Source organism: Hyla sarda, unplaced genomic scaffold (assembly GCF_029499605.1).
Source record: "Hyla sarda isolate aHylSar1 unplaced genomic scaffold, aHylSar1.hap1 scaffold_598, whole genome shotgun sequence".
In the NCBI taxonomy this organism is placed as follows: domain Eukaryota; kingdom Metazoa; phylum Chordata; class Amphibia; order Anura; family Hylidae; genus Hyla; species Hyla sarda.
In genome coordinates, this window is record NW_026610612.1 from 1 (window position 1) to 24,375 (window position 24,375).

A 24,375-nucleotide genomic window follows, 5' to 3' on the forward strand; every position below is an offset into this window, starting at 1 on the left:
TGCTTACAGCTTCCCGTGGGTGTTGGTTTGATACCGTTTGGGGACAGCCAAGGAGGCATCTGCAGGCAACAAAGGTAGGTGTGTGCTTGTGTGTGTGTTTCCTATGCAGATCCTAAGCCCAGTGTCACATGCAAGTAGGAGGAGTAAGAAGGGTTCCTGGCAAATCCGGGTTATGGATTGCATTTAAAAAGGCCCCGTGGGAGTGCAATGGGCCCCTGTCTTGCTGCTTAGCAATAATGGTATGGGTTTAGGTTCTGCTGTGTGTACTGGTGGTTGACTGCCCCCCAGCCCAGAGTGTGCATGGAAAATTGTCTGGCAGCCTCCCTGACAGCAAGCAGTGATAGTGCCCATGAAGGGGACCTTGTTGGGCCCGCCCCTTTCACGGTTATCGCTTCTCGGCCTTTTGGCTAAGGTATAGGGATATACCTTGGCTGATCCGGTTCCTGCTTTTGTGGGTGCTCTGAGACCCCCCTCCTCGGCCCTGGGACATCGCCCTTCGTTGGGCTTAAGTCCCTTGCTGCTATTGGGGAGGGGGCCCACCTCAGTGTAGAGTTGCGATCCCCCTTTGCCTTAGGGACCTAGTGTCTCTTTGGTGCGCTTGATTGTGAGCATGGCGTCAGCCAGTGACGGAGATCCAGGCATGGTACCATCTTATGCCAAGCTCAAGAACTCAGTACGTATATCGTACTTGGAGGACCAGAGAAAGAACCGGGACCTGAAGTACATCGTGGAGCAAGTTCTGCTGGGCGTCTTTGGATTAAGGAAGCATGAGATATTATCCATCCAAGATTATCCGAAAAGAGGAGTATACGATGTTACTTTTACGGAAGGAGGTATTTACAAGGACTTTGTTATACAGATGAAGAAGGTAAGCGGAGATGCCCGCTTGAGTGGAATAAGAATTGTTGAGCACTTTCCCGATGAACTTATGCTTTTAGTTATAAAAATGTACTCTCCATACGTTAAAGAAGATGAAATTGTTGTGTTTTTAAGGAATTTTTGTAAAAAAATTATAAATAGAGGGAAAGTGATGAATGAGTGTGGAATATGGTCCTCTAAGTGGAAGTTTCTGGTTGAGTTCAAAGAAGATCTATTACTCCCAGGACGAAAGGTTATGCCTCCAGCTCGGTTCAAGTTAGGAAATGTAAATGGTGACGTGTTTTTCCCAGGAATGCCCAATTTCTGCAGAGCTTGTAGAAGATATGGACATGATAAAAACGTATGTGAGAGTACATGTACAAATTGTGGCAGCACTGAGCACTCCTCCAGAGAATGCACAAAAGAAAAGAAATGCAGTTTATGTTACAGAGTTGACCATTTGTATGCTTCTTGTCCTCACAGAAACAAAGAGAAACAACAGAGAAGCCAGCCAGACCCCCGTCATATGAACAGAGAAGACAGCAAACCAGAAGAAAACCCAACTGATCAACATGGTGAGTCTGCTACCTCTGATGAAGATGGATATGAGAAACCCTCCAGCATGAAGGTAAGAAGAAAGGAGAAGAAAGCATGGCAGACAGGAGCTCCTCTCTCGCAGCAGAGGGGTAGTAACCTGGATGAAGCTGTCAGCAAGCCTCAGAGTGCCCCCCTGAGGAAGCCAGAAAATGTTGGGGCTAAGAGAAGAAAGACCGGAACAGGAAGAGAAGAGGCGTTTGTGGAAGAAGAGGGGGGGGTAGGGATGCCATCAGGTGTTCCAGCCCCCTCCCCAAGTGAAACAGGCAACTCGTCCATGGTTCCCGACACGGTGGAAGTCGTTGTGCCCGACCAGCTGCCCGGGGTGGCTCCGACAGGTCATCCCGGGGAGGAGATGGACACTGGGCAAGGTGACGGAGACGGGACAACCCCTGTTCCGGCGAAGAGGAATCCTCTCCTTAGTCCCCTACCGGAGGATCTTCAGGAGGAGGTAATGGAGGAGTCAGACGGTAGCAGCTCACCGGAATCTCTGGTGACAGTGAGATCAGAAGGGGAAAATGATAGTTTTGGGGGTCTGGCTGATGAGGATGAGATAGAATGTGCACAAAGATATTGAAAGTGGTCTCTCTGTAACCTTTAATGATGGCGCTCCATGGACTCTCCCTCAATGTGAGGGGCCTTAAGACACACGCAAGAAGAACTGCTATTTTTAATTTTTTATCCTTTTTGTCTGCATCAGTTTTCTTCTTACAGGAATGTGGCATCCCTCACCAAGCATCATACAAGAAATATGAAGAAGACTGGAAGCATGGCCCCTCAGTGTGGTCAGGGTCCAACGCATCTAAATCTGGAGGAGTTGCTATACTTTTTAAGGGTAATGTTAATATAATTTTTAAGCAAGAGATTTTACCAGGAAGGATTTTATTAGTTAAAGCTTTTATAAATGGTTTTACATGGCAGTTTTTAAACTTTTATGGTTCACCTGATAAAAAAGAAAGAGAAGAGATGTTAGAGATTTTACCTCTTTTTATTAATGATTCTTATCCTTTGATTTTAGCTGGGGATTTTAATTGTGTTTTAAGAGGTGAGAAAAGATATTCTCGAGCTACTAGTAGAAATTATGATAAGACATCTAACATTTTAAAAAATATTACTTTAGATTTTAGGCTTATAGATGTTTTTAAAAAATGTAATCCAAATTTACCTGATACTGAAGGCATTACATGGAGTAATGTGAATTGTAGCTCGAGGATTGATTTTATCTTCTCTTCTCAAAATGTTTTACCTGCCAAATGTGAGCTTTTAACTAATATATTTTCTGATCATAAATGTCTTCTATTTGTTTTAAATCCTGTTCCTGGTTTTAAGAGGGGTATTGGTTCATGGAAATTGAACATATCTCTTTTAGAAGATAAAATAATCTTAACAGAATACGCCAATTTTTATAATAAATGTAAAAATAATAGAGACCCAAATATAGATATAAAAGTATGGTGGGAAAATATGAAGAAAAAAACTAAAGATTTTTTTATAAAACAAGGTATCCAAAAAGCTAAAGATAAAAGACATTGTTATGATATTTTAAATACACATCTTCAAACTCTTTTTAAATTGCACAATATAGGGATAGATGTAAAAGATGATATTGTTAACATTAAAAAAGAAATAAAAACATTTTTAAATGAAAAAGGTAAAGAGATCATTTTTAAAGCTAAAATCAAACATATTGAAAATAACGAAAAATGTACAAGATATTTTTTTAAAAAATCTAATCAAAAAAGAGTCCATATCGAAAAACTAGAAGGAGAAGTGGAGATGAATAAAATTTTATTTAAAGTACAATGTTATTATAGGGAACTTTTTAATGAGAAAAAAATAGATGCTAATTTCATGAACGATGCCTTAAACAAAATAGAACGTGTTTTAGAGAATAATTCTCAATCCTTTCTTTTACAGTCTATCCCAGAGAAGGAAATATTGGATACCATAAACAGTTTTAATTTGGGTAAAGTACCAGGGTCTGATGGCCTGCCAATCGAATTTTATAAGGTTTTTTATGAGGTTTTAAAAGATGATCTTTTATCTCTTTTTACAGATGTTTTTAATACCAAGATTTTACCACAGTCATGGAAAATGGGTGAGGTTTCTCTGCTCTTTAAAAAAGGTGATAAAGAGGATATTAGGAATTGGAGACCAATAACCCTTTTAAACGCTGATTATAAAATAATGGCTAAAATATGTGCAAACAGACTAAAAAATGTTATAGATAAATTAATACATAATAATCAAGTGTGTGGTATACCGGGTAGAAACATGTGGGAAAATTTAAACCTCATAAAAGATATAATAGAAGATGCTAAAATAAGGAAAAGTAATTTAGCAATTTTAACAATAGACTTTGAAAAAGCATTTGACAGAGTCTCGCACTGTTTTTTATTTAATGTTTTAAATAAAATGGGCATACCAGAAGGTTTTTTAACGTCACTCAAAGCCTTTTATAATGACTGTTTTAGCAAAATTTTAATTAATGGTTTTAAGACTGAAATGGTTCCTTTAAAATCTGGTGTGAAGCAGGGTTGCCCCCTATCACCCCTTTTATTTATTTGTGCACTAGAGCCACTTTTATGTGTCATAAGAGGTGATAAACAGATCCGTGGGATAAGGCTCCCCGGAGGAAATGGTCTTGAAGCTAAAGTAGTCAGTTATATGGATGATGTAGCAGTGACATGTCAAGATAGCCTGGCACTTAAAAAAACTTTAACACAAATTAACTATTTCTGTTGTGCTTCTGGTTTTAAAGTGAATTTTAACAAGTGCGAGATTTTAAAAGTCGGCAAGCTGGATACAAGAGACATAAAGGTACCGGTAGTAGAAAAAGTAAAAATTTTAGGTGTGTATTTTAATGAATTAAATAATGGAAACGAAAGCTGGGAGCTAACAATGCAAAAGGTGAACCAAAAATTATGTGTATGGAGACTAAGAGACCTTACAATGGAAGGAAAAGTGCTGATTTTAAAGATGGTGATTTTACCTTTGCTTTTATATTTAAGTTTAGTGTTCCCACCTAACACACATATAATACGTAAAGTCTCAAAAGTCTGTTACACCTTTTTTTGGAATTCCAAATATGAGAAGTTAAAAAGAGAAATTGTATCTAAACCTAAAGAGAAAGGGGGGAAAAGTTTTACTGATTTTACTGCGTTCCTTTATACAAAATTCTTTTCATTGTGTCTTAAGAATGTTTTTAAAGACAACTATTGGTCGTTCTTTTTGCGCTATAATGTTGGTAATCTCATGAGACACCATGGTTGGTTTGAAACAGATCTTAAACACCCTTATGCTTTTAACCTCCCTATTACTTATTGTATTTTAGAAAAGATTGTTTCTCTTTTTAAACTGTTTGATTTTAGTAAAGATATTCTAATCGATGGGAAAAAACTTACGAGAGTCATTTTAAACAATATTAACATGTGCCAAGTTGGAAATTTTAATGATGATAAATGTAAAGAAATCTGGAGAATTGTGAACTCATTTTATCTTTTTAACTCACAGAAGGACTTATCCTGGAGCTGCATCCACAGTTGCCTTCCGTGCCGGGCTTTCCAACACCGTAGAGGATTTGCAAGCACAGCAAAGTGTCCAAGAGAGGGATGCCACGAAGAGGAGACTGTTTTACATCTTTTATGGACATGTGATTTTTCTAGAAGGATATGGACTAAAATGCTGCCACTTTTAAACAAAATTGCTGCTATAAAAGACTTGGACTATAATATGGTTTTATATGGGTGTTTGGATTGTCCCGGCGAACAAGAGAAACGGAAGGCATGGCAAATAATAAACTGTGTGAAGGCAGCTCTGTGGAAAAATAGGAATATTTTATTATTTAAAAAGGACATTTTATCTTTCGATGATGTTATTGGAATGATATTAAGTGAAATGTACATCTATCTTTTAATCGATAAACAAAGTGATGAGTTTGCATTCTTAAAATGGCATTTTACCGACTGGCATATGTGAAATTGTAAAATTGTAAGTTTTTTATGTTCCCCTGGTTTTAATGCTATGTAACTATGTAACTATGTTAAAACTTGAAACTTAAATAAAATAGGTGTGTACCTGTGAAGGTGCAGCCAAGTTAAAAAAAAAAAAATCTGTTCTTATCAGTTTAATATCTGATACGTCCCCTATCTGGGGACCATATATTAAATGGATTTTTGAGAACGGGGGCCGATTTCGAAGCTTGCTTCCGTCGCCCTATGCATTGACCCGATATGGCAGTATCTTCGGGTACAGTGCACCACCCCCTTACAGGGTTAAAAAGAAAGATTCCTACTTTCATTGCTACCTGCTTGCTGGCTAGCCAGCTAGCCAGCCCTGTGGGCCTTGCTGCTGCTGCTGCTGCAGCCAAAAAACAAAAGGTGGTGCTGCTGCTGCTTCTGCTGCTTCTGCTTCTGCTTGTGTCTGGCCGCTGTTGGAGCGTCCAGGCACAGGACTTCTGCTGCTGCTGACTAAATGGCCTCCTTAATTGGATCATTTGAGTAGCCAGCACACCTGTGCAGGTAGGGCATGACATGATAGGCAGCTGCCTTGATAGCGGGTGGGTGCTGAATGTTCCTAATTGACAAAATAAGATTAATGCTTATGAAGAAATATAAAATCTCATCCCTTCCCCAATATCGCGCCACACCCCTACCCCTTAATTCCCTGGTTGAACTTGATGGACATATGTCTTTTTTCGACCGTACTAACTATGTAACTATGTAACATAACATGGGGGGGGGGGGGGGGGTCTCCTGGCTGTTCACACAGGTGTGTCATTGCTGTACATTGACCATGCATTGCTTCTGTGGTATTGCAAAGGCAAAGACAAATGCTTCCAGCCATCCATTGCACTAATGGATTGGTCATCAGCTGGCTGTCTATGTCCCGCATCAATATAGACCAAAGTACAGAGGGTTAGGCTATGCTATTGTGCACCTACCTGATGCATCAGAAGGTGCGAGGCCCTTGCTAAATTCTGTGCACAGACTTTGAGATCTATGCTTTAGACTGTATCTAAACCTGCTCCAACATGGACTGACATTCTGGCCTACTTTCAGCCGATGCGACTTGTCTGTCGCTGAACAGTCGCTTTTTATGTATTCAGCACCTATGTATAATGTTGTAAAAATGCTCTAGAAGCTAAAGTCGCAGAAATGTCACACATATTTGGCCTGCAACTTTCTGTGCGACAAATTCAGACAGGAAAAATCAGTATAAATCCTTAGAAAATTATCCCCCAGTGTCTCCATCTGCTGGCGGTATTGAATAAGCATTGCTGCACTGATGGGGTATGCATTAGACGAAAAAAAAGAAGAAAAAGAAGAATAATACGCCCAGAAAAGAGGCGAAAAGGAGAAAAACGTAAAAAAACTTGAAAAAAAAGTAAGAGGAAGAGAAGGGAAAAAAAGGTGGAAATGGGTTTAAAAGTGATTTCGGAGGAGAAATATATATATATATATATATATATATATATATATATATATATACGCGCACACACACACATATATATAAACGTATTCTCCGTTGAGATATTGCAGCCGCTGCTGTGTCCAGGCCCAGGAGCCTTAGCACTGTGCTGTGATGTCACTCAATACCACTGACATCACTAGGTGTAAACAACATCTCTCCTTTGCTGTGTATGTGACTATGGAGCTGTTTGGTGATGTCGTCTATTATGGCCTTCATAGAAGCAACAGGAGATTGTTGCATCCATCTAGAACCCTCAGAACTACAGTGCTATGATGTCACTCACTTCCACAGGCCTTGCAGAGTGTAAACAACAACAACCCAGCTTTGTTGTGTATGTAACCATAGGGATTTGTGATGTCACCTAGAACCTTCACAGCAGCGACAGCTTTATGAGGAGCATCAGCACTGCTCTGCCTGAGCAGAACCATCACCGCCATAGGTTGTCAAATAACCCGGATTTAACCCACACAGGTAAGTCCAATGGGGTGCAGGCATGTCCTCTATGCTTACAGCTTCCCGTGGGTGTTGGTTTGATACCGTTTGGGGACAGCCAAGGAGGCATCTGCAGGCAACAAAGGTAGGTGTGTGCTTGTGTGTGTGTTTCCTATGCAGATCCTAAGCCCAGTGTCACATGCAAGTAGGAGGAGTAAGAAGGGTTCCTGGCAAATCCGGGTTATGGATTGCATTTAAAAAGGCCCCGTGGGAGTGCAATGGGCCCCTGTCTTGCTGCTTAGCAATAATGGTATGGGTTTAGGTTCTGCTGTGTGTACTGGTGGTTGACTGCCCCCCAGCCCAGAGTGTGCATGGAAAATTGTCTGGCAGCCTCCCTGACAGCAAGCAGTGATAGTGCCCATGAAGGGCACCTTGTTGGGCCCGCCCCTTTCACGGTTATCGCTTCTCGGCCTTTTGGCTAAGATCAAGTGTAGTATCTGTTCTTATCAGTTTAATATCTGATACGTCCCCTATCTGGGGACCATATATTAAATGGATTTTTGAGAACGGGGGCCGATTTCGAAGCTTGCTTCCGTCGCCCTATGCATTGACCCGATATGGCAGTATCTTCGGGTACAGTGCACCACCCCCTTACAGGGTTAAAAAGAAAGATTCCTACTTTCATTGCTACCTGCTTGCTGGCTAGCCAGCTAGCCAGCCCTGTGGGCCTTGCTGCTGCTGCTGCTGCAGCCAAAAAACAAAAGGTGGTGCTGCTGCTGCTTCTGCTGCTTCTGCTTCTGCTTGTGTCTGGCCGCTGTTGGAGCGTCCAGGCACAGGACTTCTGCTGCTGCTGACTAAATGGCCTCCTTAATTGGATCATTTGAGTAGCCAGCACACCTGTGCAGGTAGGGCATGACATGATAGGCAGCTGCCTTGATAGCGGGTGGGTGCTGAATGTTCCTAATTGACAAAATAAGATTAATGCTTATGAAGAAATATAAAATCTCATCCCTTCCCCAATATCGCGCCACACCCCTACCCCTTAATTCCCTGGTTGAACTTGATGGACATATGTCTTTTTTCGACCGTACTAACTATGTAACTATGTAACATAACATGGGGGGGGGGGGTCTCCTGGCTGTTCACACAGGTGTGTCATTGCTGTACATTGACCATGCATTGCTTCTGTGGTATTGCAAAGGCAAAGACAAATGCTTCCAGCCATCCATTGCACTAATGGATTGGTCATCAGCTGGCTGTCTATGTCCCGCATCAATATAGACCAAAGTACAGAGGGTTAGGCTATGCTATTGTGCACCTACCTGATGCATCAGAAGGTGCGAGGCCCTTGCTAAATTCTGTGCACAGACTTTGAGATCTATGCTTTAGACTGTATCTAAACCTGCTCCAACATGGACTGACATTCTGGCCTACTTTCAGCCGATGCGACTTGTCTGTCGCTGAACAGTCGCTTTTTATGTATTCAGCACCTATGTATAATGTTGTAAAAATGCTCTAGAAGCTAAAGTCGCAGAAATGTCACACATATTTGGCCTGCAACTTTCTGTGCGACAAATTCAGACAGGAAAAATCAGTATAAATCCTTAGAAAATTATCCCCCAGTGTCTCCATCTGCTGGCGGTATTGAATAAGCATTGCTGCACTGATGGGGTATGCATTAGACGAAAAAAAAGAAGAAAAAGAAGAATAATACGCCCAGAAAAGAGGCGAAAAGGAGAAAAACGTAAAAAAACGTGAAAAAAAAGTAAGAGGAAGAGAAGGGAAAAAAAGGTGGAAATGGGTTTAAAAGTGATTTCGGCGGAGAAATATATATATATATATATATATATACGCGCACACACACACATAGATATAAACGTATTCTCCGTTGAGATATTGCAGCCGCTGCTGTGTCCAGGCCCAGGAGCCTTAGCACTGTGCTGTGATGTCACTCAATACCACTGACATCACTAGGTGTAAACAACATCTCTCCTTTGCTGTGTATGTGACTATGGAGCTGTTTGGTGATGTCGTCTATTATGGCCTTCATAGAAGCAACAGGAGATTGTTGCATCCATCTAGAACCCTCAGAACTACAGTGCTATGATGTCACTCACTTCCACAGGCCTTGCAGAGTGTAAACAACAACAACCCAGCTTTGTTGTGTATGTAACCATAGGGATTTGTGATGTCACCTAGAACCTTCACAGCAGCGACAGCTTTATGAGGAGCATCAGCACTGCTCTGCCTGAGCAGAACCATCACCGCCATAGGTTGTCAAATAACCCGGATTTAACCCACACAGGTAAGTCCAATGGGGTGCAGGCATGTCCTCTATGCTTACAGCTTCCCGTGGGTGTTGGTTTGATACCGTTTGGGGACAGCCAAGGAGGCATCTGCAGGCAACAAAGGTAGGTGTGTGCTTGTGTGTGTGTTTCCTATGCAGATCCTAAGCCCAGTGTCACATGCAAGTAGGAGGAGTAAGAAGGGTTCCTGGCAAATCCGGGTTATGGATTGCATTTAAAAAGGCCCCGTGGGAGTGCAATGGGCCCCTGTCTTGCTGCTTAGCAATAATGGTATGGGTTTAGGTTCTGCTGTGTGTACTGGTGGTTGACTGCCCCCCAGCCCAGAGTGTGCATGGAAAATTGTCTGGCAGCCTCCCTGACAGCAAGCAGTGATAGTGCCCATGAAGGGCACCTTGTTGGGCCCGCCCCTTTCACGGTTATTGCTTCTCGGCCTTTTGGCTAAGATCAAGTGTAGTATCTGTTCTTATCAGTTTAATATCTGATACGTCCCCTATCTGGGGACCATATATTAAATGGATTTTTGAGAACGGGGGCCGATTTTGAAGCTTGCTTCCGTCGCCCTATGCATTGACCCGATATGGCAGTATCTTCGGGTACAGTGCACCACCCCCTTACAGGGTTAAAAAGAAAGATTCCTACTTTCATTGCTACCTGCTTGCTGGCTAGCCAGCTAGCCAGCCCTGTGGGCCTTGCTGCTGCTGCTGCAGCCAAAAAACAAAAGGTGGTGCTGCTGCTGCTTCTGCTGCTTCTGCTTCTGCTTGTGTCTGGCCGCTGTTGGAGCGTCCAGGCACAGGACTTCTGCTGCTGCTGACTAAATGGCCTCCTTAATTGGATCATTTGAGTAGCCAGCACACCTGTGCAGGTAGGGCATGACATGATAGGCAGCTGCCTTGATAGCGGGTGGGTGCTGAATGTTCCTAATTGACAAAATAAGATTAATGCTTATGAAGAAATATAAAATCTCATCCCTTCCCCAATAGCGCGCCACACCCCTACCCCTTAATTCCCTGGTTGAACTTGATGGACATATGTCTTTTTTCGACCGTACTAACTATGTAACTATGTATCATAACATGGGGGGGGGGGGTCTCCTGGCTGTTCACACAGGTGTGTCATTGCTGTACATTGACCATGCATTGCTTCTGTGGTATTGCAAAGGCAAAGACAAATGCTTCCAGCCATCCATTGCACTAATGGATTGGTCATCAGCTGGCTGTCTATGTCCCGCATCAATATAGACCAAAGTACAGAGGGTTAGGCTATGCTATTGTGCACCTACCTGATGCATCAGAAGGTGCGAGGCCCTTGCTAAATTCTGTGCACAGACTTTGAGATCTATGCTTTAGACTGTATCTAAACCTGCTCCAACATGGACTGACATTCTGGCCTACTTTCAGCCGATGCGACTTGTCTGTCGCTGAACAGTCGCTTTTTATGTATTCAGCACCTATGTATAATGTTGTAAAAATGCTCTAGAAGCTAAAGTCGCAGAAATGTCACACATATTTGGCCTGCAACTTTCTGTGCGACAAATTCAGACAGGAAAAATCAGTATAAATCCTTAGAAAATTATCCCCCAGTGTCTCCATCTGCTGGCGGTATTGAATAAGCATTGCTGCACTGATGGGGTATGCATTAGACGAAAAAAAAGAAGAAAAAGAAGAATAATACGCCCAGAAAAGAGGCGAAAAGGAGAAAAACGTAAAAAAACGTGAAAAAAAAAGTAAGAGGAAGAGAAGGGAAAAAAAGGTGGAAATGGGTTTAAAAGTGATTTCGGCGGAGAAATATATATATATATATATATATATATATATATATATATATATATATACGCGCACACACACACATATATATAAACGTATTCTCCGTTGAGATATTGCAGCCGCTGCTGTGTCCAGGCCCAGGAGCCTTAGCACTGTGCTGTGATGTCACTCAATACCACTGACATCACTAGGTGTAAACAACATCTCTCCTTTGCTGTGTATGTGACTATGGAGCTGTTTGGTGATGTCGTCTATTACGGCCTTCATAGAAGCAACAGGAGATTGTTGCATCCATCTAGAACCCTCAGAACTACAGTGCTATGATGTCACTCACTTCCACAGGCCTTGCAGAGTGTAAACAACAACAACCCAGCTTTGTTGTGTATGTAACCATAGGGATTTGTGATGTCACCTAGAACCTTCACAACAGCGACAGCTTTATGAGGAGCATCAGCACTGCTCTGCCTGAGCAGAACCATCAACGCCATAGGTTGTCAAATAACCCGGATTTAACCCACACAGGTAAGTCCAATGGGGTGCAGGCATGTCCTCTATGCTTACAGCTTCCCGTGGGTGTTGGTTTGATACCGTTTGGGGACAGCCAAGGAGGCATCTGCAGGCAACAAAGGTAGGTGTGTGCTTGTGTGTGTGTTTCCTATGCAGATCCTAAGCCCAGTGTCACATGCAAGTAGGAGGAGTAAGAAGGGTTCCTGGCAAATCCGGGTTATGGATTGCATTTAAAAAGGCCCCGTGGGAGTGCAATGGGCCCCTGTCTTGCTGCTTAGCAATAATGGTATGGGTTTAGGTTCTGCTGTGTGTACTGGTGGTTGACTGCCCCCCAGCCCAGAGTGTGCATGGAAAATTGTCTGGCAGCCTCCCTGACAGCAAGCAGTGATAGTGCCCATGAAGGGCACCTTGTTGGGCCCGCCCCTTTCACGGTTATCGCTTCTCGGCCTTTTGGCTAAGATCAAGTGTAGTATCTGTTCTTATCAGTTTAATATCTGATACGTCCCCTATCTGGGGACCATATATTAAATGGATTTTTGAGAACGGGGGCCGATTTCAAAGCTTGCTTCCGTCGCCCTATGCATTGACCCGATATGGCAGTATCTTCGGGTACAGTGCACCACCCCCTTACAGGGTTCAAAAGAAAGATTCCTACTTTCATTGCTACCTGCTTGCTGGCTAGCCAGCTAGCCAGCCCTGTGGGCCTTGCTGCTGCTGCTGCAGCCAAAAAACAAAAGGTGGTGCTGCTGCTGCTTCTGCTGCTTCTGCTTCTGCTTGTGTCTGGCCGCTGTTGGAGCGTCCAGGCACAGGACTTCTGCTGCTGCTGACTAAATGGCCTCCTTAATTGGATCATTTGAGTAGCCAGCACACCTGTGCAGGTAGGGCATGACATGATAGGCAGCTGCCTTGATAGCGGGTGGGTGCTGAATGTTCCTAATTGACAAAATAAGATTAATGCTTATGAAGAAATATAAAATCTCATCCCTTCCCCAATAGCGCGCCACACCCCTACCCCTTAATTCCCTGGTTGAACTTGATGGACATATGTCTTTTTTCGACCGTACTAACTATGTAACTATGTATCATAACATGGGGGGGGGGGGTCTCCTGGCTGTTCACACAGGTGTGTCATTGCTGTACATTGACCATGCATTGCTTCTGTGGTATTGCAAAGGCAAAGACAAATGCTTCCAGCCATCCATTGCACTAATGGATTGGTCATCAGCTGGCTGTCTATGTCCCGCATCAATATAGACCAAAGTACAGAGGGTTAGGCTATGCTATTGTGCACCTACCTGATGCATCAGAAGGTGCGAGGCCCTTGCTAAATTCTGTGCACAGACTTTGAGATCTATGCTTTAGACTGTATCTAAACCTGCTCCAACATGGACTGACATTCTGGCCTACTTTCAGCCGATGCGACTTGTCTGTCGCTGAACAGTCGCTTTTTATGTATTCAGCACCTATGTATAATGTTGTAAAAATGCTCTAGAAGCTAAAGTCGCAGAAATGTCACACATATTTGGCCTGCAACTTTCTGTGTGACAAATTCAGACAGGAAAAATCAGTATAAATCCTTAGAAAATTATCCCCCAGTGTCTCCATCTGCTGGCGGTATTGAATAAGCATTGCTGCACTGATGGGGTATGCATTAGACGAAAAAAAAGAAGAAAAAGAAGAATAATACGCCCAGAAAAGAGGCGAAAAGGAGAAAAACGTAAAAAAACGTGAAAAAAAAGTAAGAGGAAGAGAAGGGAAAAAAAGGTGGAAATGGGTTTAAAAGTGATTTCGGCGGAGAAATATATATATATATATATATATATATATATATATATATATATATATATATATATATACGCGCACACACACACATATATATATAAACGTATTCTCCGTTGAGATATTGCAGCCGCTGCTGTGTCCAGGCCCAGGAGCCTTAGCACTGTGCTGTGATGTCACTCAATACCACTGACATCACTAGGTGTAAACAACATCTCTCCTTTGCTGTGTATGTGACTATGGAGCTGTTTGGTGATGTCGTCTATTATGGCCTTCATAGAAGCAACAGGAGATTGTTGCATCCATCTAGAACCCTCAGAACTACAGTGCTATGATGTCACTCACTTCCACAGGCCTTGCAGAGTGTAAACAACAACAACCCAGCTTTGTTGTGTATGTAACCATAGGGATTTGTGATGTCACCTAGAACCTTCACAGCAGCGACAGCTTTATGAGGAGCATCAGCACTGCTCTGCCTGAGCAGAACCATCACCGCCATAGGTTTTCAAATAACCCGGATTTAACCCACACAGGTAAGTCCAATGGGGTGCAGGCATGTCCTCTATGCTTACAGCTTCCCGTGGGTGTTGGTTTGATACCGTTTGGGGACAGCCAAGGAGGCATCTGCAGGCAACAAAGGTAGGTGTTTGCTTGTGTGTGTGTTTCCTATGCAGATCCTAAGCCCAGTGTCACATGCAAGTAGGAGGAGTAAGAAGGGTTCCTGGCAAATCCGGGTTATGGATTGCATTTAAAAAGGCCCCGTGGGAGTGCAATGGGCCCCTGTCTTGCTGCTTAGCAATAATGGTATGGGTTTAGGTTCTGCTGTGTGTACTGGTGGTTGACTGCCCCCCAGCCCAGAGTGTGCATGGAAAATTGTCTGGCAGCCTCCCTGACAGCAAGCAGTGATAGTGCCCATGAAGGGCACCTTGTTGGGCCCGCCCCTTTCACGGTTATCGCTTCTCGGCCTTTTGGCTAAGATCAAGTGTAGTATCTGTTCTTATCAGTTTAATATCTGATACGTCCCCTATCTGGGGACCATATATTAAATGGATTTTTGAGAACGGGGGCCGATTTCGAAGCTTGCTTCCGTCGCCCTATGCATTGACCCGATATGGCAGTATCTTCGGGTACAGTGCACCACCCCCTTACAGGGTTAAAAAGAAAGATTCCTACTTTCATTGCTACCTGCTTGCTGGCTAGCCAGCTAGCCAGCCCTGTGGGCCTTGCTGCTGCTGCTGCAGCCAAAAAACAAAAGGTGGTGCTGCTGCTGCTTCTGCTGCTTCTGCTTCTGCTTGTGTCTGGCCGCTGTTGGAGCGTCCAGGCACAGGACTTCTGCTGCTGCTGACTAAATGGCCTCCTTAATTGGATCATTTGAGTAGCCAGCACACCTGTGCAGGTAGGGCATGACATGATAGGCAGCTGCCTTGATAGCGGGTGGGTGCTGAATGTTCCTAATTGACAAAATAAGATTAATGCTTATGAAGAAATATAAAATCTCATCCCTTCCCCAATATCGCGCCACACCCCTACCCCTTAATTCCCTGGTTGAACTTGATGGACATATGTCTTTTTTCGACCGTACTAACTATGTAACTATGTATCATAACATGGGGGGGGGGGGTCTCCTGGCTGTTCACACAGGTGTGTCATTGCTGTACATTGACCATGCATTGCTTCTGTGGTATTGCAAAGGCAAAGACAAATGCTTCCAGCCATCCATTGCACTAATGGATTGGTCATCAGCTGGCTGTCTATGTCCCGCATCAATATAGACCAAAGTACAGAGGGTTAGGCTATGCTATTGTGCACCTACCTGATGCATCAGAAGGTGCGAGGCCCTTGCTAAATTCTGTGCACAGACTTTGAGATCTATGCTTTAGACTGTATCTAAACCTGCTCCAACATGGACTGACATTCTGGCCTACTTTCAGCCGATGCGACTTGTCTGTCGCTGAACAGTCGCTTTTTATGTATTCAGCACCTATGTATAATGTTGTAAAAATGCTCTAGAAGCTAAAGTCGCAGAAATGTCACACATATTTGGCCTGCAACTTTCTGTGCGACAAATTCAGACAGGAAAAATCAGTATAAATCCTTAGAAAATTATCCCCCAGTGTCTCCATCTGCTGGCGGTATTGAATAAGCATTGCTGCACTGATGGGGTATGCATTAGACGAAAAAAAAGAAGAAAAAGAAGAATAATACGCCCAGAAAAGAGGCGAAAAGGAGAAAAACGTAAAAAAACGTGAAAAAAAAGTAAGAGGAAGAGAAGGGAAAAAAAGGTGGAAATGGGTTTAAAAGTGATTTCGGCGGAGAAATATATATATATATATATATATATATATATATATATATATATATATACGCGCACACACACACATATATATAAACGTATTCTCCGTTGAGATATTGCAGCCGCTGCTGTGTCCAGGCCCAGGAGCCTTAGCACTGTGCTGTGATGTCACTCAATACCACTGACATCACTAGGTGTAAACAACATCTCTCCTTTGCTGTGTATGTGACTATGGAGCTGTTTGGTGATGTCGTCTATTATGGCCTTCATAGAAGCAACAGGAGATTGTTGCATCCATCTAGAACCCTCAGAACTACAGTGCTATGATGTCACTCACTTCCACAGGCCTTGCAGAGTGTAAACAACAACAACCCAGCTTTGTTGTGTATGTAACCATAGGGATTTGTGATGTCACCTAGAATTTTCACAGCAGCGACAGCTTTATGAGGAGCATCAGCACTGCTCTGCCTGAGCAGAACCATCACCGCCATAGGTTGTCAAATAACCCGGATTTAACCCACACAGGTAAGTCCAATGGGGTGCAGGCATGTCCTCTATGCTTACAGCTTCCCGTGGGTGTTGGTTTGATACCGTTTGGGGACAGCCAAGGAGGCATCTGCAGGCAACAAAGGTAGGTGTGTGCTTGTGTGTGTGTTTCCTATGCAGATCCTAAGCCCAGTGTCACATGCAAGTAGGAGGAGTAAGAAGGGTTCCTGGCAAATCCGGGTTATGGATTGCATTTAAAAAGGCCCCGTGGGAGTGCAATGGGCCCCTGTCTTGCTGCTTAGCAATAATGGTATGGGTTTAGGTTCTGCTGTGTGTACTGGTGGTTGACTGCCCCCCAGCCCAGAGTGTGCATGGAAAATTGTCTGGCAGCCTCCCTGACAGCAAGCAGTGATAGTGCCCATGAAGGGCACCTTGTTGGGCCCGCCCCTTTCACGGTTATCACTTCTCGGCCTTTTGGCTAAGATCAAGTGTAGTATCTGTTCTTATCAGTTTAATATCTGATACGTCCCCTATCTGGGGACCGTATATTAAATGGATTTTTGAGAACGGGGGCCGATTTCGAAGCTTGCTTCCGTCGCCCTATGCATTGACCCGATATGGCAGTATCTTCGGGTACAGTGCACCACCCCCTTACAGGGTTAAAAAGAAAGATTCCTACTTTCATTGCTACCTGCTTGCTGGCTAGCCAGCTAGCCAGCCCTGTGGGCCTTGCTGCTGCTGCTGCAGCCAAAAAACAAAAGGTGGTGCTGCTGCTGCTTCTGCTGCTTCTGCTTCTGCTTGTGTCTGGCCGCTGTTGGAGCGTCCAGGCACAGGACTTCTGCTGCTGCTGACTAAATGGCCTCCTTAATTGGATCATTTGAGTAGCCAGCACACCTGTGCAGGTAGGGCATGACATGATAGGCAGCTGCCTTGATAGCGGGTGGGTGCTGAATGTTCCTAATTGACAAAATAAGATTAATGCTTATGAAGAAATATAAAATCTCATCCCTTCCCCAATATCGCGCCACACCCCTACCCCTTAATTCCCTGGTTGAACTTGATGGACATATGTCTTTTTTCGACCGTACTAACTATGTAACTATGTATCATAACATGGGGGGGGGGGGGGTCTCCTGGCTGTTCACACAGGTGTGTCATTGCTGTACATTGACCATGCATTGCTTCTGTGGTATTGCAAAGGCAAAGACAAATGCTTCCAGCCATCCATTGCACTAATGGATTGGTCATCAGCTGGCTGTCTATGTCCCGCATCAATATAGACCAAAGTACAGAGGGTTAGGCTATGCTATTGTGCACCTACCTGATGCATCAGAAGGTGCGAGGCCCTTGCTAAATTCTGTGCACAGACTTTGAGATCTATGCTTTAGACTGTATCTAAACCTGCTCCAACATGGACTGACATTCTGGCCTACTTTCAGCCGATGCGACTTGTCTGTCGCTGAACAGTCGCTTTTTATGTATTCAGCACCTATGTATAATGTTGTAAAAATGCTCTAGAAGCTAAAGTCGCAGAAATGTCACACATATTTGGCCTGCAACTTTCTGTGCGACAAATTCAGACAGGAAAAATCAGTATAAATCCTTAGAAAATTATCCCCCAGTGTCTCCATCTGCTGGCGGTATTGAATAAGCATTGCTGCACTGATGGGGTATGCATTAGACGAAAAAAAAGAAGAAAAAGAAGAATAATACGCCCAGAAAAGAGGCGAAAAGGAGAAAAACGTAAAAAAACGTGAAAAAAAAGTAAGAGGAAGAGAAGGGAAAAAAAGGTGGAAATGGGTTTAAAAGTGATTTCGGCGGAGAAATATATATATATATATATATATATATATATATATATATATATATATATATATATACGCGCACACACACACATATATATAAACGTATTCTCCGTTGAGATATTGCAGCCGCTGCTGTGTCCAGGCCCAGGAGCCTTAGCACTGTGCTGTGATGTCACTCAATACCACTGACATCACTAGGTGTAAACAACATCTCTCCTTTGCTGTGTATGTGACTATGGAGCTGTTTGGTGATGTCGTCTATTATGGCCTTCATAGAAGCAACAGGAGATTGTTGCATCCATCTAGAACCCTCAGAACTACAGTGCTATGATGTCACTCACTTCCACAGGCCTTGCAGAGTGTAAACAACAACAACCCAGCTGTGTTGTGTATGTAACCATAGGGATTTGTGATGTCACCTAGAACCTTCACAGCAGCGACAGCTTTATGAGGAGCATCAGCACTGCTCTGCCTGAGCAGAACCATCACCGCCATAGGTTGTCAAATAACCCGGATTTAACCCACACAGGTAAGTCCAATGGGGTGCAGGCATGTCCTCTATGCTTACAGCTTCCCGTGGGTGTTGGTTTGATACCGTTTGGGGACAGCCAAGGAGGCATCTGCAGGCAACAAAGGTAGGTGTGTGCTTGTGTGTGTGTTTCCTATGCAGATCCTAAGCCCAGTGTCACATGCAAGTAGGAGGAGTAAGAAGGGTTCCTGGCAAATCCGGGTTATGGATTGCATTTAAAAAGGCCCCGTGGGAGTGCAATGGGCCCCTGTCTTGCTGCTTAGCAATAATGGTATGGGTTTAGGTTCTGCTGTGTGTACTGGTGGTTGACTGCCCCCCAGCCCAGAGTGTGCATGGAAAATTGTCTGGCAGCCTCCCTGACAGCAAGCAGTGATAGTGCCCATGAAGGGCACCTTGTTGGGCCCGCCCCTTTCACGGTTATCGCTTCTCGGCCTTTTGGCTAAGATCAAGTGTAGTATCTGTTCTTATCAGTTTAATATCTGATACGTCCCCTATCTGGGGACCATATATTAAATGGATTTTTGAGAACGGGGGCCGATTTCGAAGCTTGCTTCCGTCGCCCTATGCATTGACCCGATATGGCAGTATCTTCGGGTACAGTGCACCACCCCCTTACAGGGTTAAAAAGAAAGATTCCTACTTTCATTGCTACCTGCTTGCTGGCTAGCCAGCTAGCCAGCCCTGTGGGCCTTGCTGCTGCTGCTGCAGCCAAAAAACAAAAGGTGGTGCTGCTGCTGCTTCTGCTGCTTCTACTTCTGCTTGTGTCTGGCCGCTGTTGGAGCGTCCAGGCACAGGACTTCTGCTGCTGCTGACTAAATGGCCTCCTTAATTGGATCATTTGAGTAGCCAGCACACCTGTGCAGGTAGGGCATGACATGATAGGCAGCTGCCTTGATAGCGGGTGGGTGCTGAATGTTCCTAATTGACAAAATAAGATTAATGCTTATGAAGAAATATAAAATCTCATCCCTTCCCCAATATCGCGCCACACCCCTACCCCTTAATTCCCTGGTTGAACTTGATGGACATATGTCTTTTTTCGACCGTACTAACTATGTAACTATGTATCATAACATGGGGGGGGGGGGGGGGTCTCCTGGCTGTTCACACAGGTGTGTCATTGCTGTACATCGACCATGCATTGCTTCTGTGGTATTGCAAAGGCAAAGACAAATGCTTCCAGCCATCCATTGCACTAATGGATTGGTCATCAGCTGGCTGTCTATGTCCCGCATCAATATAGACCAAAGTACAGAGGGTTAGGCTATGCTATTGTGCACCTACCTGATGCATCAGAAGGTGCGAGGCCCTTGCTAAATTCTGTGCACAGACTTTGAGATCTATGCTTTAGACTGTATCTAAACCTGCTCCAACATGGACTGACATTCTGGCCTACTTTCAGCCAATGCGACTTGTCTGTCGCTGAACAGTCGCTTTTTATGTATTCAGCACCTATGTATAATGTTGTAAAAATGCTCTAGAAGCTAAAGTCGCAGAAATGTCACACATATTTGGCCTGCAACTTTCTGTGCGACAAATTCAGACAGGAAAAATCAGTATAAATCCTTAGAAAATTATCCCCCAGTGTCTCCATCTGCTGGCGGTATTGAATAAGCATTGCTGCACTGATGGGGTATGCATTAGACGAAAAAAAAGAAGAAAAAGAAGAATAATACGCCCAGAAAAGAGGCGAAAAGGAGAAAAACGTAAAAAAACGTGAAAAAAAAGTAAGAGGAAGAGAAGGGAAAAAAAGGTGGAAATGGGTTTAAAAGTGATTTCGGCGGAGAAATATATATATATATATATATATATATATATATATATATATACGCGCACACACACACATATATATAAACGTATTCTCCGTTGAGATATTGCAGCCGCTGCTGTGTCCAGGCCCAGGAGCCTTAGCACTGTGCTGTGATGTCACTCAATACCACTGACATCACTAGGTGTAAACAACATCTCTCCTTTGCTGTGTATGTGACTATGGAGCTGTTTGGTGATGTCGTCTATTATGGCCTTCATAGAAGCAACAGGAGATTGTTGCATCCATCTAGAACCCTCAGAACTACAGTGCTATGATGTCACTCACTTCCACAGGCCTTGCAGAGTGTAAACAACAACAACCCAGCTGTGTTGTGTATGTAACCATAGGGATTTGTGATGTCACCTAGAACCTTCACAGCAGCGACAGCTTTATGAGGAGCATCAGCACTGCTCTGCCTGAGCAGAACCATCACCGCCATAGGTTGTCAAATAACCCGGATTTAACCCACACAGGTAAGTCCAATGGGGTGCAGGCATGTCCTCTATGCTTACAGCTTCCCGTGGGTGTTGGTTTGATACCGTTTGGGGACAGCCAAGGAGGCATCTGCAGGCAACAAAGGTAGGTGTGTGCTTGTGTGTGTGTTTCCTATGCAGATCCTAAGCCCAGTGTCACATGCAAGTAGGAGGAGTAAGAAGGGTTCCTGGCAAATCCGGGTTATGGATTGCATTTAAAAAGGCCCCGTGGGAGTGCAATGGGCCCCTGTCTTGCTGCTTAGCAATAATGGTATGGGTTTAGGTTCTGCTGTGTGTACTGGTGGTTGACTGCCCCCCAGCCCAGAGTGTGCATGGAAAATTGTCTGGCAGCCTCCCTGACAGCAAGCAGTGATAGTGCCCATGAAGGGCACCTTGTTGGGCCCGCCCCTTTCACGGTTATCGCTTCTCGGCCTTTTGGCTAAGATCAAGTGTAGTATCTGTTCTTATCAGTTTAATATCTGATACGTCCCCTATCTGGGGACCATATATTAAATGGATTTTTGAGAACGGGGGCCGATTTCGAAGCTTGCTTCCGTCGCCCTATGCATTGACCCGATATGGCAGTATCTTCGGGTACAGTGCACCACCCCCTTACAGGGTTAAAAAGAAAGATTCCTACTTTCATTGCTACCTGCTTGCTGGCTAGCCAGCTAGCCAGCCCTGTGGGCCTTGCTGCTGCTGCTGCAGCCAAAAAACAAAAGGTGGTGCTGCTGCTGCTTCTGCTGCTTCTACTTCTGCTTGTGTCTGGCCGCTGTTGGAGCGTCCAGGCACAGGACTTCTGCTGCTGCTGACTAAATGGCCTCCTTAATTGGATCATTTGAGTAGCCAGCACACCTGTGCAGGTAGGGCATGACATGATAGGCAGCTGCCTTGATAGCGGGTGGGTGCTGAATGTTCCTAATTGACAAAATAAGATTAATGCTTATGAAGAAATATAAAATCTCATCCCTTCCCCAATATCGTGCCACACCCCTACCCCTTAATTCCCTGGTTGAACTTGATGGACATATGTCTTTTTTCGACCGTACTAACTATGTAACTATGTATCATAACATGGGGGGGGGGGGGGGGGTCTCCTGGCTGTTCACACAGGTGTGTCATTGCTGTACATCGACCATGCATTGCTTCTGTGGTATTGCAAAGGCAAAGACAAATGCTTCCAGCCATCCATTGCACTAATGGATTGGTCATCAGCTGGCTGTCTATGTCCCGCATCAATATAGACCAAAGTACAGAGGGTTAGGCTATGCTATTGTGCACCTACCTGATGCATCAGAAGGTGCGAGGCCCTTGCTAAATTCTGTGCACAGACTTTGAGATCTATGCTTTAGACTGTATCTAAACCTGCTCCAACATGGACTGACATTCTGGCCTACTTTCAGCCAATGCGACTTGTCTGTCGCTGAACAGTCGCTTTTTATGTATTCAGCACCTATGTATAATGTTGTAAAAATGCTCTAGAAGCTAAAGTCGCAGAAATGTCACACATATTTGGCCTGCAACTTTCTGTGCGACAAATTCAGACAGGAAAAATCAGTATAAATCCTTAGAAAATTATCCCCCAGTGTCTCCATCTGCTGGCGGTATTGAATAAGCATTGCTGCACTGATGGGGTATGCATTAGACGAAAAAAAAGAAGAAAAAGAAGAATAATACGCCCAGAAAAGAGGCGAAAAGGAGAAAAACGTAAAAAAACGTGAAAAAAAAGTAAGAGGAAGAGAAGGGAAAAAAAGGTGGAAATGGGTTTAAAAGTGATTTCGGCGGAGAAATATATATATATATATATATATATATATATATATATATATATATATACGCGCACACACACACATATATATAAACGTATTCTCCGTTGAGATATTGCAGCCGCTGCTGTGTCCAGGCCCAGGAGCCTTAGCACTGTGCTGTGATGTCACTCAATACCACTGACATCACTAGGTGTAAACAACATCTCTCCTTTGCTGTGTATGTGACTATGGAGCTGTTTGGTGATGTCGTCTATTATGGCCTTCATAGAAGCAACAGGAGATTGTTGCATCCATCTTGAACCCTCAGAACTACAGTGCTATGATGTCACTCACTTCCACAGGCCTTGCAGAGTGTAAACAACAACAACCCAGCTTTGTTGTGTATGTAACCATAGGGATTTGTGATGTCACCTAGAATTTTCACAGCAGCGACAGCTTTATGAGGAGCATCAGCACTGCTCTGCCTGAGCAGAACCATCACCGCCATAGGTTGTCAAATAACCCGGATTTAACCCACACAGGTAAGTCCAATGGGGTGCAGGCATGTCCTCTATGCTTACAGCTTCCCGTGGGTGTTGGTTTGATACCGTTTGGGGACAGCCAAGGAGGCATCTGCAGGCAACAAAGGTAGGTGTGTGCTTGTGTGTGTGTTTCCTATGCAGATCCTAAGCCCAGTGTCACATGCAAGTAGGAGGAGTAAGAAGGGTTCCTGGCAAATCCGGGTTATGGATTGCATTTAAAAAGGCCCCGTGGGAGTGCAATGGGCCCCTGTCTTGCTGCTTAGCAATAATGGTATGGGTTTAGGTTCTGCTGTGTGTACTGGTGGTTGACTGCCCCCCAGCCCAGAGTGTGCATGGAAAATTGTCTGGCAGCCTCCCTGACAGCAAGCAGTGATAGTGCCCATGAAGGGCACCTTGTTGGGCCCGCCCCTTTCACGGTTATCGCTTCTCGGCCTTTTGGCTAAGATCAAGTGTAGTATCTGTTCTTATCAGTTTAATATCTGATACGTCCCCTATCTGGGGACCATATATTAAATGGATTTTTGAGAACGGGGGCCGATTTCGAAGCTTGCTTCCGTCGCCCTATGCATTGACCCGATATGGCAGTATCTTCGGGTACAGTGCACCACCCCCTTACAGGGTTAAAAAGAAAGATTCCTACTTTCATTGCTACCTGCTTGCTGGCTAGCCAGCTAGCCAGCCCTGTGGGCCTTGCTGCTGCTGCTGCAGCCAAAAAACAAAAGGTGGTGCTGCTGCTGCTTCTGCTGCTTCTACTTCTGCTTGTGTCTGGCCGCTGTTGGAGCGTCCAGGCACAGGACTTCTGCTGCTGCTGACTAAATGGCCTCCTTAATTGGATCATTTGAGTAGCCAGCACACCTGTGCAGGTAGGGCATGACATGATAGGCAGCTGCCTTGATAGCGGGTGGGTGCTGAATGTTCCTAATTGACAAAATAAGATTAATGCTTATGAAGAAATATAAAATCTCATCCCTTCCCCAA

At 44.2% G+C, this 24,375-nt stretch overlaps 1 protein-coding gene and 9 non-coding genes across 12 annotated transcripts; all 10 read left to right on the top strand.

The window, feature by feature from the left end:
• Positions 1-330: 330 nt before the first annotated feature.
• Positions 331-5,177, top strand: LOC130340610 (uncharacterized). 3 transcript variants are annotated; one of them, XM_056554210.1, is made up of 6 exons: positions 331-1,903; positions 2,153-2,287; positions 3,370-3,418; positions 3,509-3,550; positions 4,214-4,303; positions 4,966-5,177. In XM_056554210.1, the coding sequence occupies exons 1-6, from the start codon at positions 611-613 to the stop codon at positions 5,025-5,027; spliced, it is 1,671 nt and encodes a 556-aa protein (XP_056410185.1). In that variant the 5' UTR covers positions 331-610; the 3' UTR covers positions 5,028-5,177. The 3 variants fall into 3 exon arrangements, 1 of the variants encoding a protein (XP_056410185.1); XR_008880704.1 differs by lacking the exons at positions 3,370-3,418; positions 3,509-3,550 and having other exon boundaries at positions 4,214-4,272; positions 4,966-5,027; XR_008880703.1 differs by lacking the exons at positions 3,370-3,418; positions 3,509-3,550 and having other exon boundaries at positions 4,966-5,005.
• Positions 5,178-5,525: 348 nt separating this feature from the next.
• On the top strand, positions 5,526-5,716 carry LOC130340631 (U2 spliceosomal RNA). The gene has a single exon (XR_008880717.1). It is a non-coding gene; the product is annotated as a U2 spliceosomal RNA (small nuclear RNA).
• A 2,098-nt stretch (positions 5,717-7,814) lies between these two features.
• Positions 7,815-8,005, top strand: LOC130340664 (U2 spliceosomal RNA). Its single transcript, XR_008880740.1, has one exon. It is a non-coding gene; the product is annotated as a U2 spliceosomal RNA (small nuclear RNA).
• Positions 8,006-10,080: 2,075 nt separating this feature from the next.
• On the top strand, positions 10,081-10,271 carry LOC130340652 (U2 spliceosomal RNA). The gene has a single exon (XR_008880729.1). It is a non-coding gene; the product is annotated as a U2 spliceosomal RNA (small nuclear RNA).
• A 2,095-nt stretch (positions 10,272-12,366) lies between these two features.
• LOC130340615 (U2 spliceosomal RNA) lies at positions 12,367-12,557 on the top strand. The gene has a single exon (XR_008880708.1). It is a non-coding gene; the product is annotated as a U2 spliceosomal RNA (small nuclear RNA).
• A 2,106-nt stretch (positions 12,558-14,663) lies between these two features.
• LOC130340676 (U2 spliceosomal RNA) lies at positions 14,664-14,854 on the top strand. Its single transcript, XR_008880751.1, has one exon. It is a non-coding gene; the product is annotated as a U2 spliceosomal RNA (small nuclear RNA).
• A 2,094-nt stretch (positions 14,855-16,948) lies between these two features.
• LOC130340694 (U2 spliceosomal RNA) lies at positions 16,949-17,139 on the top strand. Its single transcript, XR_008880767.1, has one exon. It is a non-coding gene; the product is annotated as a U2 spliceosomal RNA (small nuclear RNA).
• A 2,104-nt stretch (positions 17,140-19,243) lies between these two features.
• On the top strand, positions 19,244-19,434 carry LOC130340689 (U2 spliceosomal RNA). The gene has a single exon (XR_008880762.1). It is a non-coding gene; the product is annotated as a U2 spliceosomal RNA (small nuclear RNA).
• Positions 19,435-21,526: 2,092 nt separating this feature from the next.
• LOC130340618 (U2 spliceosomal RNA) lies at positions 21,527-21,717 on the top strand. The gene has a single exon (XR_008880711.1). It is a non-coding gene; the product is annotated as a U2 spliceosomal RNA (small nuclear RNA).
• A 2,099-nt stretch (positions 21,718-23,816) lies between these two features.
• LOC130340630 (U2 spliceosomal RNA) lies at positions 23,817-24,007 on the top strand. Its single transcript, XR_008880716.1, has one exon. It is a non-coding gene; the product is annotated as a U2 spliceosomal RNA (small nuclear RNA).
• Positions 24,008-24,375: the final 368 nt, after the last annotated feature.

Coding starts and splice junctions, on each gene's coding strand:
- LOC130340610 (XM_056554210.1), top strand. CDS start 611: ATGGCGTCAGCCAGTGACGGAGATCCAGGCATGGTACCATCTTATGCC. Junction 1,904..2,152: donor CGGAGGATCTTCAGGAGGAG/GTAATGGAGGAG, acceptor TGTCTGCATCAG/TTTTCTTCTTACAGGAATGT. Junction 4,304..4,965: donor AGAAAAAGTAAAAATTTTAG/GTGTGTATTTTA, acceptor TTTAACTCACAG/AAGGACTTATCCTGGAGCTG.